Below are 15016 nucleotides of genomic sequence, written 5' to 3'. Positions count from 1 at the left end.
GCAAGGAATAAGAGAATAACATACTTCTCTTCTGTGTGATCATATTTAAAAGTGCAGAGGCCAAACTGAAAGAGCAGAAAATCCATGGAATGCTGGAAAGGAAAAGAAAACTTTGCATGAGAATCAAAATCATTCACACTTAATGATAACCAGGATGTATCTACAACTAATATGATTTCTCTCCATTTAAAAATTAATGAAATCTGAATCTTCTCAACCAATGTTTGTCCTGTCAGTAATTTTGAAGTAAATATACCAGAGTTTTTTAACTAGTTTTCATCCTCACTTAATCATCTTACTATTGCCCAAAGATGATTTGTAGTATTCACTTCTATTCCATAAACAGACAAGAACTGGGAGTCCCATGTCTTTCCACATCTAAAGCAGGTATCAGTCTCCTCAGTGTTCATTTACTTTCCCCATAACATGGGAGCAGGCTGTGAGGGACATTGGCTATATAGTTTTCAAACACACACCATAATACGTTCAATATTCTTCTAATCCAGGTAGCTAACAGTGGATAACTTGCTAGATGTACTCACATAGTCACTAGGCACTTTTTCATCATGTTCTCTAGTATTTCACAACTGTTGGATCAATATTGGAAAGGTTTAACACCACTGTAAGTGTACAAGAAAACAAACAAGTGCTGTGGTCTCACTGAAAGACCTGCTCGTTCTGAGGGCCAAATACCCATTTTAAACACAAAGAAGACATAGGATTTGATTATTCAATTCAATCACAAGGAAAAAACAATGGGTGGCAAGAGGACATAGAAAATTAGTCCTCTTATCTTTGAGTATAAAGATTATAAATATCAGTAAACGTGTTAATTTATTAGCTGATGAAATTTAAGTTTTATGAAGGTGATAAAGAATTTAGGGCTGGGTTCTGATACATCTGACCTCTTACAAGGAACAACAGAGATATACTGTGCCTGCAGAGTCTGAGTTGTCAGCCACCCCAAAGCTCTCAAAGGCTCATATTCAGCCACATAAACAGAATACAGCATCCTCTCCTTTCCTGGATGCTCTTCAGATACTGGTCGTTAGGTTTATTGTTTAATTTAGTGTTTGGGACTGAGGTGGCTTTTTGCCTTTTTTTGTGGTTCTTTTTAGCTATAGTCTCCTCCAGAGTTTTTCCATTTGTTGTCCTAGTTTACCAATAGCAGCACTAACCAGAAACTCCTTCATCCTACAATGTATCTTAAGAAAATATTAGTAAGGAGTGTTTATTGACTCCTTGGACATTTCAGGAAACAAAGTGTCCTGAAATGCTCAACATTTCTTTCTTGATTTCTCTTATGTAAAAAAAAAAAATCAAGCCAAACCAAATGCCAAACTCATAACACAAAACATCAGAGTTTTGATTTTTGACCTTCACACACCATACGTTGTCTCCTGTGGTCATTTGGTTATTTTTCAAAACTCTTTCCACACATTTTCCAGCACCTTTTGTGCATGTGTGTGTGTGCGTGCATGTGTGCACTGCGGAAAGGCAGAGGTGGTGGTGGCAGCTGGCATTTCAGTTTTTTTTAGAGACAGTACATGCTGGCAGGAGCAGGTAGTTCGGGAACTACCCTACTCCTGATGTGGTTTTTGTGTCATTGAATTTCTCTTACTCAGTGCCTCTTTGAACTGATACATTTTAACACAATATCCTTTAACAAGTTCTACACATCTAGCAAGTCTTGCATGAGGAATCACTTCTGTCTGTTCTGATCGTGACTTCTGCAAGTTTACTGCAACACTCCCCAACTCTTGTGTTAGTACATAAAATGAAGCAATTCTCTTCTGCTATATGCAATTCAGTTTTACAGACCTCTGTCACATTTCCCTACGTTGTCTCCATTCTGAACTAAGGAGTTCTAACCTTTTCCCAGTATTTTCATTTTAGTCAAGGTAAACACTTTACCTTTTTAAGTTTCTGATACCTTTCTTCTGGAGTGTCAAAGCCATTGGTTAATGCACTAACAGAGGGCCCATCGCTGATTCCTAAAAAAGTAGAACGTATTTTGCTTTGGAGATGCTTTTCAAACTTAGCTACAGCAAAGAAATCAACAATCAGTAATTTAAGGGCGGGGGAAGTTTTCGCTTAAAGTACACGTTAAAACTATTTCACTTGCATGTTAGTGTAAAAGCCAGGCAGTTTAATGGCAGCATTCTATGGCAGCATTCTAGTAGCAAAGTGCTGCCACAAAAGCTCTGCTGGTCTGGTTCCCATTCAACATGACAGTAACAAGAAAAGATCTACCAGTAAAATTATGTGGATGGGTCTTTGCAATGCAATGCAAAATCAAAGTCAAACTAAAGTCAGGAAGACTGCTGTCCATAGATTTATTGAATGGCTTAGTCACCTTAAGCAATAATGTAACAATAACCGCATTCCTATAAGCGCCACATAGAACAAAACATGAACTTGATCCCATTTATGTTTCACAGATGACTGAATCCCACATTGCAAAGCTAAAACACTCATTAAGGCATCTCTCTCATGTATAGACCCTCCACGGTTTACAAATGTTAAAGTTCTAACTACTGCCTTTCCCTGTTCAAGCACTTGCAGGGTCTCCCTTATTTATCCAAATTTCTTGCTTTCATTACATCTATAAGTTGTTTTTTTTAACCAATCTGCAGCTGAAAATCACTCAACACGTTAAAAGATTACTGTGGGGAGGGAGCATGAGTACAATATGTATCCCTATTTGACTAAAACCTTGCTAATGCACATATAAGTGGCTTAATCATTTCATGCTAGCCTTAGCTTTAGCTTGTTGAAGACACCACAGAGAGCACTGCGAGCAAACTCGAGCACCTGGGATCCTGCACAGACATTACCAACAGTTCATAATCACAAAGCATGGGAGATTGTACCTGAAAACTCCCCATCAATGGCCAGGAAGTCCGACTCTTCAATGGCTTCATATACTTTGTTTAGGGTATCCTTAAAATCTGTGTGTAAAGGGATAAAACATATCTGAGACTACCACCGACTTCCTCTCACAGCCCCTCGCGCCCGAGGCGGGCGGAGGCGGCCCGCACCTGCCAGGCGGCGCGGGGCCGGCGGCGGGGCCTGCCGCCCAGGGGCCCGCCCGCCGCTCCCGCAGCTCCGGGGCGCGGCCGGAGGCCCGCCCGCCACATCTGCCCCTCACAGCTGTCCCTCACGGGCGAGGGAAGGGCTGCGGATCCCCTTCCCCCGCGAAGGAGATGCAGAGGCCAGACCCCAGCCGTTAGCCCGCGGAAGGGAAGCCGCGACACCGGGACGTCCCCTGCTCGGAGCCTCCCGCCGCGGCCGCGAACCCCCTCCCCCGCCGGCGCGCGCGGGCAGCTGGTGACTCACTGCTTCTGATCACCTCCATCCCGCGCCAGCACCCGCCCGCCCGCAGCTCGGCCCGGCGCCGCCCTCAGCCTCCGCCGGGCGCTTCCGGAAACCGCCCCTCCCGCCCCGCCGCACGTGAGCGCCCACGTGAGCGCCCGGCGGCGGCGGGTGGAGCGGCCGCCATTTTCCTCAGAGGCGGTGCCTGGGAGCGGGCGGGCTCGGCGGGTCTGTCTGTGTGACCCTGCCGACGGTCCTGGGCTCGCGCTGCTGCGGGAAGCCGCTGCTGAGCAAAGGTACCTCACTGCCTGCGTGTGGATTGCGGCAGACCCGCTGCTGCTCTAGCGGACTGTTAGGCCTGAAAAGTTCTCCTCAGCTGCGTCTTGTAGCGGCGGGTGAGGACGGTCCCGCCAGCAGCCGCGGAACGGGAAAGCTGCCAGCGGAGAAAGTCCTCAAACCATCTGCTCTTTGGTGGTCTTTGCCTTTCAGGGCGGAAAAGCGGAACTAGCACCAGCGAGACAGAAGAGATGGAAATTTGCTGTGGAAATACCAGAAGGATGGTGGAGAGCTACTGACGATTATGCCTTAATGATGAAAAGTCCGGAGGAACTGGTAGGCTTCAAGTGTTGTCGAAGAAGCGGTTTGTCTTCCTGTTAAAATGATAAAATCAGCACTCTTCACACGTCATGGTAGGGTAACGGTAAACAACGCTTAACGCCCAGCAAGATGTACCCACACCAGTGCTGTAGACGGATACCGCTGCCCGAGAGATGAGGTGATAGTTGCACAAATGGGCAAGACCAGTAGGCAGCCTTCTGCATACGAGCTGCAGGTTTAGAGTTCACACAGCAGGTGGAGAATCTTTTCCAGAATTTGATCAGAATGAATAGAACCGGAAAATTCTCCATAAACTGGGTTGTAATTTCTACATAAGAGTAGAAGATTCAGAATTACTGAGAGGAGAGAGCTTAAGTTTTACCTTTTCAGTGTAAGTAACTTATTGAAAATGCACTCCCAGAAAATCATCTATGTGATTAAATGGTACTTAGTAAGAGGTTAGTTAAAATAGTAGTAGAGATTATTGCATTTTTTCAGTAAATTGGCTGGAAATTGTCACCTTACTACTCCTGTTTTTTTTAAGAAATGCTCCTGCAGTTTCTAGTTAAAGTGCTTGATAGCTGGTTTAGAAACCTGATAATTTTCCCTAACCAGCTGACAGATCCAGGAACAGTTTATTTCATTCACCCACAAAACAAAGATAAACTGCGTAAGATGCCATAATAAACTGCAGTTATTTAATAGGGATTGAAGTATAATGTGTTAAAAATCAGGCATTTTCTATTTCAGCATGTATGTAGTATTTTAGAGGGAAAATTAGAAACAAGTGGATCTTTTGGGGGGTTCTGTAATTTTTTTTAAAAGTTATTTTTAACTTGGAAGGAAAAAAAAAGTATAAAGAACTTGAATAGCAGGATAAAGCACAGAATCACAGAATTGTGGGGGTTGGAAAGGACTTTGAAAGATCATCTAGTCCAACCCCCCCTACCAGAGCAGGACCACCTAGAGTAGGTCACACAGGAACTTGTACAGGTGAGGTTTGAATGTCTCCAGAGAAGGAGACTCCACAACCCATCTGGGCAGCCTGTTCCAGTGCTCCCTCACCTTAATAGGGAAGGAGTTTTTCCTTATGTTTCTTTGGAACCTCTTATGTTCCAGCTTAACAGCACAGCCTGGCTCCATCCTCCTGACACCCATCCTTTATGTATTTGTAAACAGTAATGACATCACCCTTCTGTCTCCTCCAAGCTCAAGAGCCCCACCTCCCTCAGCATAAACCAGTGCAATTTCAGTTAGCATTGACTCCTGTGATAGTAGCTCCAAAAATATTTGTGGTGCAATAATCTACACTATGAGTTAATACAGTTTTACCTTGGATATACTATTGTAAGTTCTGGGGTTTTTTTCTGGTGCCACCATCTCGGAAATGTGCCCTGCATATAGGATCCAAGGTAATTTTTTTCCATAACAACAAAGTACTCTGCTGAATTAGGACAGTTATCTCTTTGAAGCAATTTTTGTCAGTTGTCAGAAGGTTGTCATCTTCATTAGGTTCAACAAGGCAAGTGCAGAGTGTTGCACCTGGGGAGGAACAACCCCATGCACCAGAATAGGGTGGGGGTTGATCTGTTGGAGAGGAGCTATGTGGAGAGGCACCTGGCAGATCTGGTTGATAAAAAACTTAAGTATGGGACAGCAATTTTCCATTGTGGCCAAGAAGGCCGATGGCATCCTGGAGTACATTAAGAAGAGTGTAGCCAGCAGGTGGAGGGAGGTTCTCCTCCCCCTCTCCTCTGCCCTAATAAGGCCATATCTGGAGTTCTGAGCTCAAAAGAGATGGAGAACTGCTGGAGAGAGGCCAGTGGAGGGCTACCAAGATGATCAGAGGAATGGAACATCTGTCTTACGAAGAAAGGCTGCGAGACCTGGGGCTGTTCAGCCTAGAGAAGACTGGGGGGGTCCTCATCAACACTTATAAATACCTAAAGAGTGGCTCTTGAGAGGATGGGGCTAGTCTTTTTTTCTGAAGTGCCCAATGACAGAACAAGGGGCACAAGCTGGAAAACAGGAACTTCAACTGGAGCATGAGGAAAAGCTTCCCTGTGAGGGAGCCCTGGCACAGGCTGCCCAGAGAGGTTGAGGAGTCGAGTCTGGAGGTTTTCAAAACCCACCTGGATGTGTTCCTGTGCAACCCGACTGAGGTGAACCTGCTTTAGAAGGAGGTTGTACTGGATGATCTCCAGAGGTCTCTTCCAACCCCTACCATGTGATTCTGTGTGTGTCAGCACAGTAATACTTGTCTTCTGGAGAACTCTTGATGGGATGGGAAACAATGAGAGACTATTGTTTTCTTTATTCAAATAATCTGGAGTAATTAACAAGTTTGTGTCAAACTGGAACAACTTGAAGAAAATGTCCCTGTTTTGCAGAGTGAAAAAATAAATCTCAGCAGTACCTTAAAAAAAAAACAACTCGATTTTCTTTGGACTCCAGTAAAAAAAAAAAGTGGAGTAGGGGAACACTGATAAAAATAATGGTGAATGTGTGTGTATATATAGATATACGCTCATGTGGTAAAAATAGCCTCTGTGTGAACCAGTCTGGTCCAGTATGCCTTAAGTGTCAGACTAACATCTAAAAGTCACAGTGCGAGGTGAGATCTCTAGATTGTAAAATAAACTGGAACAAGGTTTCTGTGAAGGAAAGTGACCTGGGTGTACACATGCATTCGGTAAACGTCGCTCGATTCTCACGAGTTATGCGAGTGAGTGTATTAAGAAGCACATGAGCATGGCAGTGTTCTCGTCCAGCCATTTAAAAAGCTCTGACATACTGCGCTCAAAAAGAAACGAGAGCTGGGCTCTGCTTACCCAGGCTGCAGGGACCGCTTGCTGCTCGGCAGCCGAGGGGCCGCGGCCGTCACCACCCGTCCGGCGTTCCCGTGAGGCGGCGGGCGCGGGGCGGGAGTTGCCCGGCGGGGCGGAAGCGGCGGCAGGATACGGCTGCGCGTGCGGCCCGCGGCGGCCGCGGGTGAGTCGGCGGGTCGCTGCCCGGCTGTTTGCCTGCGGCCGGCGGGGCTGAGGCTGCGCGGGCCGAGCTGCCGCGGAGCGGGCGCCGGTGCTTGCTGTCAGGGGCTGTGGGAATGGCGGCGGCGTCTCGCTCGCTCCCCTCCGGTGCCGGGTTCTCGGGAAGGGGTGGGCTGTTGACGCCTCTGAGGCGGGCCCTACCTTGGCTGGGGGCGCGGAAGCGGCCGTCATGCCTCTGCAGGCCCCGACCATAATTGCCTCGGTGCTGATAGAGGTGTAGAGGGGAGGAATAAGGTTGGAGTTGGAAAGGAGTCGCAAGAGAGGAGCTAGTAAGCTTTTTATTTCTGCCCTTTCTCTTATTTGGTGTAGATCCCGAGTAGTGAAATGGTTTTGCACCGACAGAAGTCCTGTTGCCTCTTTTAGGAAAACTAGAAGAATGTTCTTAGGTGCAAAACCTTGTTTCCTATTTCTCCTCTTGTAAGCGATGCTTTAGGTTTTTCTTCTAGAAAGCTAGCAATTTTCGCTGTAAAGGTGTGTTTGTAAGAGGTCAGAGGATCCTAGTTGCACTATCAGTTTCTATTTCTCTGTACTGCTTGGGGGTTTTTTTCCACTTTTGTTCTTCACCAACTTTTATGCGTACCTCATTGTGTTTGATCTGCATCGAAAGATGTTGAGGAGAAGCCACATGGTGGAGAGTTTAAGCATATTTTGGTTTGGTAGTGCCTGAGGAGAAAATTGTAGTTTTTCATAATCTCTAACGTACCACGACTGGTAAGTAAGTTGACCTGGATCAGTATTCTCCTTAAGAAACTAGATACATCTGAGAGACTGTAGTAGGAACATCAAGTAAATGAGTTTATATTTTTTGTAAGCTTGAATCAATCTTAAACTCTTCTCATTGGTGCATTTTCTGAAATACTAGCAAAGAGTAATTACCAATACAGTTAATACTGAGATAGCAAGCAAATCAGCCCCCTTAGTTCTGAAGCATATGACTTTGTGGATTGAAGTTTTTTGGGTTTTTTGTTTGGTTATTTTCTTTTTTAAATCATTGCCCAGAAATGTTTACATTGACCTCTTTAGCAATGTTTTACTCTATATGCTTGCAAAGAATAGTGATGGAGTAAATTACATCATTACATGGTACTAGTGTTTTATTTTTGTATTCTCTGGTGGTATTTTCTAATGCTGTTTCTTCTTCTTGTATTCTATACAATTTGTGTTCTGTAGAATGCTATTTTTTCTAATGGTTATCTTTTTTACCAAAACCTTGATTAAAAATCCTGTCAGAAGTCATCTGAATCATAGTGAGGTGTTTGGTTTCACTTTCATGTGTTACGTAACATGGGGAAAGAAAGTACAAGGAGACTGAGTCCAGCTCTTTGCATCTAGAATCTGGTTTTGATTGTAGTTTCCAATGATTATATGTTTGAAAGAGTAGAAGACCATGTTTCATTTTGAGGAGAGCAAAGTTAGTTAAAACATTTTAAACCATCAGAACAACAAAATAACTACAATGGTAAGTTATTCTGCTTGCAATTCTAAACATCTAGAGTAACTTTTTTTTTTAATGAGGTTTGTCTTGTTGCTTTGCAGAAATCATGCCTTACCTAGTTTGAAGATCTGAGAGAACTTTCTGTTTGCATAGTGCATCAGGGAAAATGGAAGAAGATGAGACTTTACAAGGTGCAACAGAAAGGGCAAAAGTTGAAACACATACTACTCCTGAGATTGGTCGGCGGATATCAGTTAGTGAGTTCCTTTGCCACTGCTGTTATGACATTCTGGTCAATCCCACCACCCTGAACTGTGGGCATAATTTCTGTAGACATTGCTTAGCCTTGTGGTGGGTATCATCCAGGAAGAATGAATGTCCCGAATGCAGAGAAAAATGGGAAGGATTCCCCAAAATTAACATCCTCCTCAGGTGAGTGTTCTGTGCCTTTTTTTTGTTTAATTATTTTTAAACCCACCAAAGTAAGTTGCCTGCTTTCTTGAGTTCGCTGCAGATTTTCAGGTTATTGGTAATTTGAAGTATTGCAAAGATGTTCAAATCCTGAAGTCTTTTTCGTTCTGAACTGTTTCAGTGGATTTTTATGCATGAAATTAAGGGATGGGTTGGTGGGCTTTGTTTTGAGATGGTTTTTTTTTTCCTTCAAATTTTTTGGAGGGATCCTTTTTTAGTATTGAGACACTTGCATCTTTTAATACAGCTGGTTGTTTCCTCATCATTCTAAGTTAGAAAGACCTTTGATAATTGTATAATTATTTCTGTATTAAGAATTATTTATGGGAAGAGATGTGGTTTTTATTGCAGACCAAAGCTAAAATATCAGTTTGCTGTCTTGACTTACCCACTAGTTCTTTTGTTAATAATACTTTACCTAAGGTTAATAATATTTTAATAAATAGATGGTATGATTGATGGTAGGCTTTTTATGTTGTCTTTTGCTTAGCATTTTCTAATAAACAGGCTTGCAGGAGCACACATGATTCTAGTTTTATATAAGAAATAAGGAATTTTTTTAATGTGATACTTTAACTTCCTCTGTCTTTACAAGGTAAGGCAAATGTTGTTTGGAAGAAACTTATTTAATTTTAACTTCACTGAGTATTAATATTCTCTTGCTTTCCAGATGACAGACTTTAGTAGAGGCTGGAAAACGAAAATCCCAGAATCAATCCTCTTACTGAATATTAAGCCTCAATGGTTATAGTACAATGACAAATATTTTTCCCATTAGGGATGTTATTGAAAAGCTATTTTCTGATGCCATTGAACAAAGAAAAGAAGATATTCAACAAAACAGCGATGTAGCACGCAGCTTAGCAACCTTCCAAAAATATGGGAATGACCAGATCCTTACAGTTCCAAACGCAGGAAGAATTAATCCTCGAGGAGGAGGGTTTTTCTCAGGCGTTCTGACAGCTTTAACTTGTGTAGCAGTAAGTTTCATCTGATTGGTTTTCCATATTTACTTCATTAAGCATGCAATCAAATATACTTAAATGACATACACATCAAAAAGATCACCAGCACAGAGAAGACTTCAGCTGAGCAGAGTAATAAATAAGATGGCATTCAGAGCTGTCTGTCAGGAACTACGGTTGCAATATAGAGCTAACAGAAGTTAGGCAAATTAGATAAAACTTCCTGGATACTTTCTTATAACCTGACTATTTTAGGGTCTGTAAAATGGAAGATGCTACTTGTCAGGCCCCTTAAAGCACATTTATTTGTATCACTAATGTATTTGCTTTGCAGGTAAAGGATTTTTTAAAAATTTTTTTAACTGTACCTATAGGTGGTTCTACTTGGATATCACTGGAGTAGCAGAGAATTTGAAGAAGATCATCTTGTCCACAAGCCTGTTGCTAAATGGACTTCAGAGGAAGTGATACTTTGGCTAGAGCAGCTGGGCCCGTGGGCTTCACATTATAAAGAAAGGTTTTTGCTAGAAAAAGTGAATGGAAGGTAAGAGGCTGAACTGTCAAGAACAGCTGTAGTTTGATTGGGCTACTGCGTGGTGTTCACTAGGGCCAAAGTGCTATGAAATGACTGTATTTCATTCCATAGATTGGGGAGTATTCTGTTGAGATAGTGGAATAAAATTTGGGAGAAGTTACCACACTTGTAGTTGAAAACTTCAGTGGTAGATATTAAGCAAGCCAGTTGACAATTTTGTAAGAATTGTCCTGACAGTGTAGACTGAAATGATACTGCAAGTAAAATTCTATTAATATATTGTCCACTCCTCCCACCTTTTTGTTCTTGTAAAAATGTGCATATGTTATATGCATTATTGCATTCCAACCTGAGAGCTCTAGGTTTGATTTCAGGAGACCGCACTCGGTCTATGAATTACTGAAGAATTGTACTCACTAATAGCCAACAAGCTGATAAATTTGCATGCTGAAAACAGGCAGAAGAAAACTTGGAAAAGAAGGATATTTAAAACCCAGTCTCTGAGATACAGTTCATAGAATAGTAGGGGCTGGAAGGGACCTTTAGAGATCATGTAGTCACTTGGCATGGAATGTAATCCAAAAGGTAATACCTTCTATCAGTAGCTTATTGTTTCAGTTATGTAATGACTAATTTGTTAGTAGTATCTTTTTGGTAGAGAGACACCATTTACCTTCTGAGTTCTTCTGCTTTTGTAGACTCCTTCTAACACTGACAGAGGAGGATTTCACGAAAGAGCCTTACAGTATAGAGAACAGTAGCCATAGAAAAGCTATTATGGCAGAACTGGAATGTGTGAAAAATTTAGGTGTTAAACCACCACAGAACCTTTGGGAATATAAGGTAAATTTTATATGAAGTCTGTCATATATATATTAAATATTTTTGAAATAATATCTTTAGCAGAAAATTCTCTTGAAGCCAGGAGGAGTAAGGTAGTAGAATTACCCTTGTGAAAACCACTCGGTTTAATGAACTGTTGTATTTGAAAAGTGATCCTTTGGAAAGTCTAAAAAGTTGCATGTCCATTTTATTTTTTAATTGCTTGAAATTTGATAATTTTATACATTTCAGGCAGTAAATCCAGGAAAATCACTCTTTCTACTGTATGCACTGAAGAGTTCTCCAAGACTCAGTATGTTATACCTATATTTGTTTGATTACACGGAAGCTTTCCTACCTTTCATCCACACAATTTGCCCTGTGCCAGAAAACAAGTATGAAGATATTGTCACAAAACTACTAGTAAGTGTTAAAAACATTAAATGTGTTACTTGCTTTAGTTACAAGCATTTTAAGACTAGCAGCATAAAAACCACATGTAATTTATTCACCATTGTATTTCTTTACAGTACAGGTTAAAAAAAAAGTCCTACGAAATAAGTGGTTCCTTGATTTTTATTGTATGTGATCACCAGTGTTGTGACCATTACCTTTAACAAGTTTGACATTAAGGCTTTTAAGATATTAAATCTGTGAAACTGATTTTTTTTTTGGTAATGTTCACATGACTGTAGAAAGGCTGTTCACTCAATATCTGTAGGTTAACAAATGGTATTATGAGGTCTGCTTGTGATGTTTTATTCTAATCTCATGGAAATTGCTGGGTTGTAGTGTTATCTATCAGAAAGTACAGTAACGGTGAATTACTGCTTTCAATGTATGAAAAAACAAATTTTGAACAAAAGTGGTGGAAATATGCCACTATTGTGTCTAATAGGAAAACAACTGTCTTTTTACTCTAATTTACAGGACCTTAAAGACCCTTCTTGGAAGCAATGGAGAGAATTCGTTGTAAAGTATTTATTTTTGCCATACCAGTTGATAGCTGAGTTTGCTTGGGATTGGCTGGATGTGCACTACTGGACATCAAGATTTATAATTGTAAATGCCATGTTGCTCTCTGTTCTGGAATTTTTCTCTTTTTGGAGGCTCTGGTCAAGACGAGAATTGAAGTAAGTCTTACTGAGCTTGTCAGAGAGGGTGGGAAGTACACAGTTTTGTAAACAGAAAGTAACAGTCTTCTGATTTCAGCTTCTCATTGAAATAACAGTGTCTAACTACAACTCTGAGGTTAATACGAACATGTGAATTTCAGTCTGCGTATAGCCTAGTACTCCTCTTGAATACCTTCGTTTCTTTGAGTACTTGAAAGGGTTTCTTACAGGTGGTTTTACTGATTAATTGTAGCAAATGCAGTAATGGTGATAAGCATGTTCTTAAGCATTGAGTAAATTTGAACTCCTACCTTGAGAATTACCTTCTATGGTAACTGGTATTAGCTGTCACCTGAGATGGACATACATCACAATTTTGCTGTGATATGCTTACAATATAGTTATTAAAGAATGAGTTCTCAGGATCATAAGTAAGTTTACTACACTGATATTTTTCCTTGTAGGTGATCAAAGTTGCTGTTACTTCTTTAGCCTTAATTTAAACATATTACTATTAGTTCGTAATTGCTGTGATCTAAAGTTATGAGCGTTTAGAACTTGCGTAGGAGAAATCCGCGGTGTAGCAGCTTTGTGCTTCCTCTGCCGGCCGCTAGTGGGCAGGCCACGTCCAAAAGGAAAGCGGGGCTGGGGTGATGCCCGGACAACTCAGGAGCTGCACTGCTGTCACTGGTTGTGCTTTGCGGTCTATCTGAGGCAATTGACTTAAGGCTTCTGTACCTGAGTAATGGCTCAATAATTTGAGGCTGCAGCACATTATTACTTTTTCTTAGAATGGGTAAAAACAAAATGGAAAGTCCGTCTAAGCCTCTCCCTTTCCTTTTTCACAGGACTATTCCTCACAGGATGTGGAGACATTTCTGGAAAGTCTCAACCCAGGGTCTTTTTGTTGCCATTTTTTGGCCTTTTATTCCTCAGTTTGTCTGCAATTGTTTGTTTTACTGGGCCTTGTACTTTAACCCGATTACAAACATTGATCTTGTGGTTAAAGAAGTAAGGCGTCTGGAGACACAAGTGCAGTGACTGGCATTGGAACAGTTGAGCTGTTCAGCTTCTAAAAATGGTTGTTTGAAATAAAGATTTGCTTTTCTTCTTTATATCTGTGGCAAGGAGAGTGGTAGATTGTGTTAACTTAAACATGCAAAAAAGCCTTAAGGTAAGTTACTGTTAAACCAGCTGATTCCAAATCTGAGGGATAGGTTTTATTATCCAAAATGAATTTTCTATTGAAAGAAAAGAAATTGCCCTCCCGATTTAGCCATGTAAAACTCAGACAGTCAGGTCATCCTATTTCTGATCAAATGAAACTTCTCTTTCCTCTCTTGAGCATTCTGGTTCTTTTTAAGCTTGCCTTAAAATCAGCATGTTCTGAACAGCTACATTGTTGGAGTTTTTTAATTTATTTTTATTTTAACTCAGCGGGTTTTTTTACCAGAATTGTGTTCCTCAACTTAAGTTTGCCAAAGGAATGTTCTTCCTGCATAGGCTTGATACTGAAAATACTTCAGTGTTTTCAGACTGCTTTGCATTTAAAGTTACGGTTGTCATACAGAGTCTCACAGTAGAGTTTGTTCTAAGATTCCTGCTTTTGAAGGCAAAGACTGCTTCAGTTTCCTTGTCTTTTGGAAAATGTGGTGATTGCCACTGTTTTTTTTTTTTTTCAGATTAGCTAGACTTCAGCAATAATTTCTTCCATGCTCTCCTCTTGAAGTCTGTTGCTAGCTTTTAAAATCAGGGTTCTCTCTTAAAAAGGATTATTTTGGAAAAGTGACCTGACACTGTAATTACATCTTACACACATTATACTGCAGGATCTAGATCTGTGAGCAAATGTTGACTTGAAAATTATTTGTGTAAACCAGATTGCCATTTGATAATGTATGTTTTTTGAATGAACCAAAAGATTTTTCAAGAGTTTTCTCTCCTTGCATTCTACATTGGCTTGGGTTTGTTTTGGTTTTTTTGTTTTGTTTTTTTTCATTTGTATCATTAATATGAACTTTAAATTTGGCTATTTTCAAATATTAAAGATCTATTTTGAAATCATCATCCTTCCTAAAGAAGTGGTTTTATTTGTGTTGGGTTTTTTTACTATTGAAGTACTTGTGATTAGCTTTGACTTGTGCAAACTTGTTCTGTAGTCCTGTATCTTTGAGGTGGGTGGAAGCAGACATAAAACACTCCTGGTTCTTAATGTAACATGTTATGAAAAAGTGTATTCTTCAAGAGCAAGTCATGTTCTGGTTTCTCTTCCTGAAAGGTTAAAAAAAACCCGTGAAGTGACCCTAGCTAATATCACCTTTACATCCTTACTCTGAACTTTGTGGACAAATGCTGTCCGTGATCAAACATTTAATGGGAGAGGCAGTTGGTCCCAGCAACTGCTCCTTTTTTATGTCTGTCTTGGTGATGGTTTGGATTTGCACTTGGAAATCTGGCTCTGAATGGTGAAGGGTAGAACTCCCTGTGCCCACAGGAAATTCAATGTGTACATAGAGTAAGGAGCTTAAGCCATGTTAAAATGCACAACTTCTTAGAAAACAGTATTTAAGAAGTAAATACTAGAAAAAAAGATTTACATTAGGCATTTTTTAATACAGGTAGGACTACCAAAGGTGAATGAGATGCAAAAGTTAAATTAGGCTTCATAGTAAGTGTTTAATATGGATGAGAGGGCTCTCTGTGCTGACACTGTC

At 41.0% G+C, this 15016-nt stretch overlaps 2 protein-coding genes across 11 annotated transcripts in view; one reads left to right on the top strand and one right to left on the bottom strand.

Moving 5' to 3' along the window:
• Positions 1–3424, bottom strand: part of PARN (poly(A)-specific ribonuclease) — a 58681-nt gene extending 55257 nt beyond the window's left edge. Inside the window, exons 1-4 of one of the 3 annotated variants that reach the window (XM_061994188.1) lie at positions 3340–3424; positions 2874–2951; positions 1915–1994; positions 25–92 (exon numbers count right to left, since the gene is read on the bottom strand). In XM_061994188.1, the coding sequence (XP_061850172.1) occupies positions 25–92; positions 1915–1994; positions 2874–2951; positions 3340–3358 (245 nt within the window). In that variant the 5' untranslated portion in view covers positions 3359–3424. The remainder of the gene's footprint in view (positions 1–24; positions 93–1914; positions 1995–2873; positions 2952–3339) is intronic. The other 2 variants (XM_061994187.1, XM_061994189.1) reach the window with 2 other exon arrangements.
• Positions 3425–3478: 54 nt separating this feature from the next.
• BFAR (bifunctional apoptosis regulator) lies at positions 3479–14369 on the top strand. Of its 8 annotated transcripts, none has more exons than XM_061994190.1 (9): positions 3479–3611; positions 3805–3927; positions 8496–8826; positions 9644–9845; positions 10205–10374; positions 11064–11208; positions 11440–11610; positions 12118–12320; positions 13151–14369. In XM_061994190.1, the coding sequence occupies exons 3-9, from the start codon at positions 8561–8563 to the stop codon at positions 13341–13343; spliced, it is 1350 nt and encodes a 449-aa protein (XP_061850174.1). In that variant the 5' UTR covers positions 3479–3611; positions 3805–3927; positions 8496–8560; the 3' UTR covers positions 13344–14369. The 8 variants fall into 8 exon arrangements, with proteins under 8 accessions (XP_061850174.1, XP_061850177.1, XP_061850178.1 ...); XM_061994193.1 differs by having other exon boundaries at positions 3805–4303; XM_061994194.1 differs by lacking the exon at positions 3479–3611 and adding an exon at positions 3620–3710.
• The last annotated feature ends 647 nt before the right edge of the window (positions 14370–15016 follow it).

The sequence above is a fragment of the Colius striatus genome, chromosome 3 (genome assembly GCF_028858725.1).
Source record: "Colius striatus isolate bColStr4 chromosome 3, bColStr4.1.hap1, whole genome shotgun sequence".
Taxonomy (NCBI): Eukaryota; Metazoa; Chordata; class Aves; order Coliiformes; family Coliidae; genus Colius; species Colius striatus.
The sequence above is the reverse complement of the archived record's forward strand: the minus strand, read 5'-3'. Positions and strand labels throughout refer to the sequence as shown.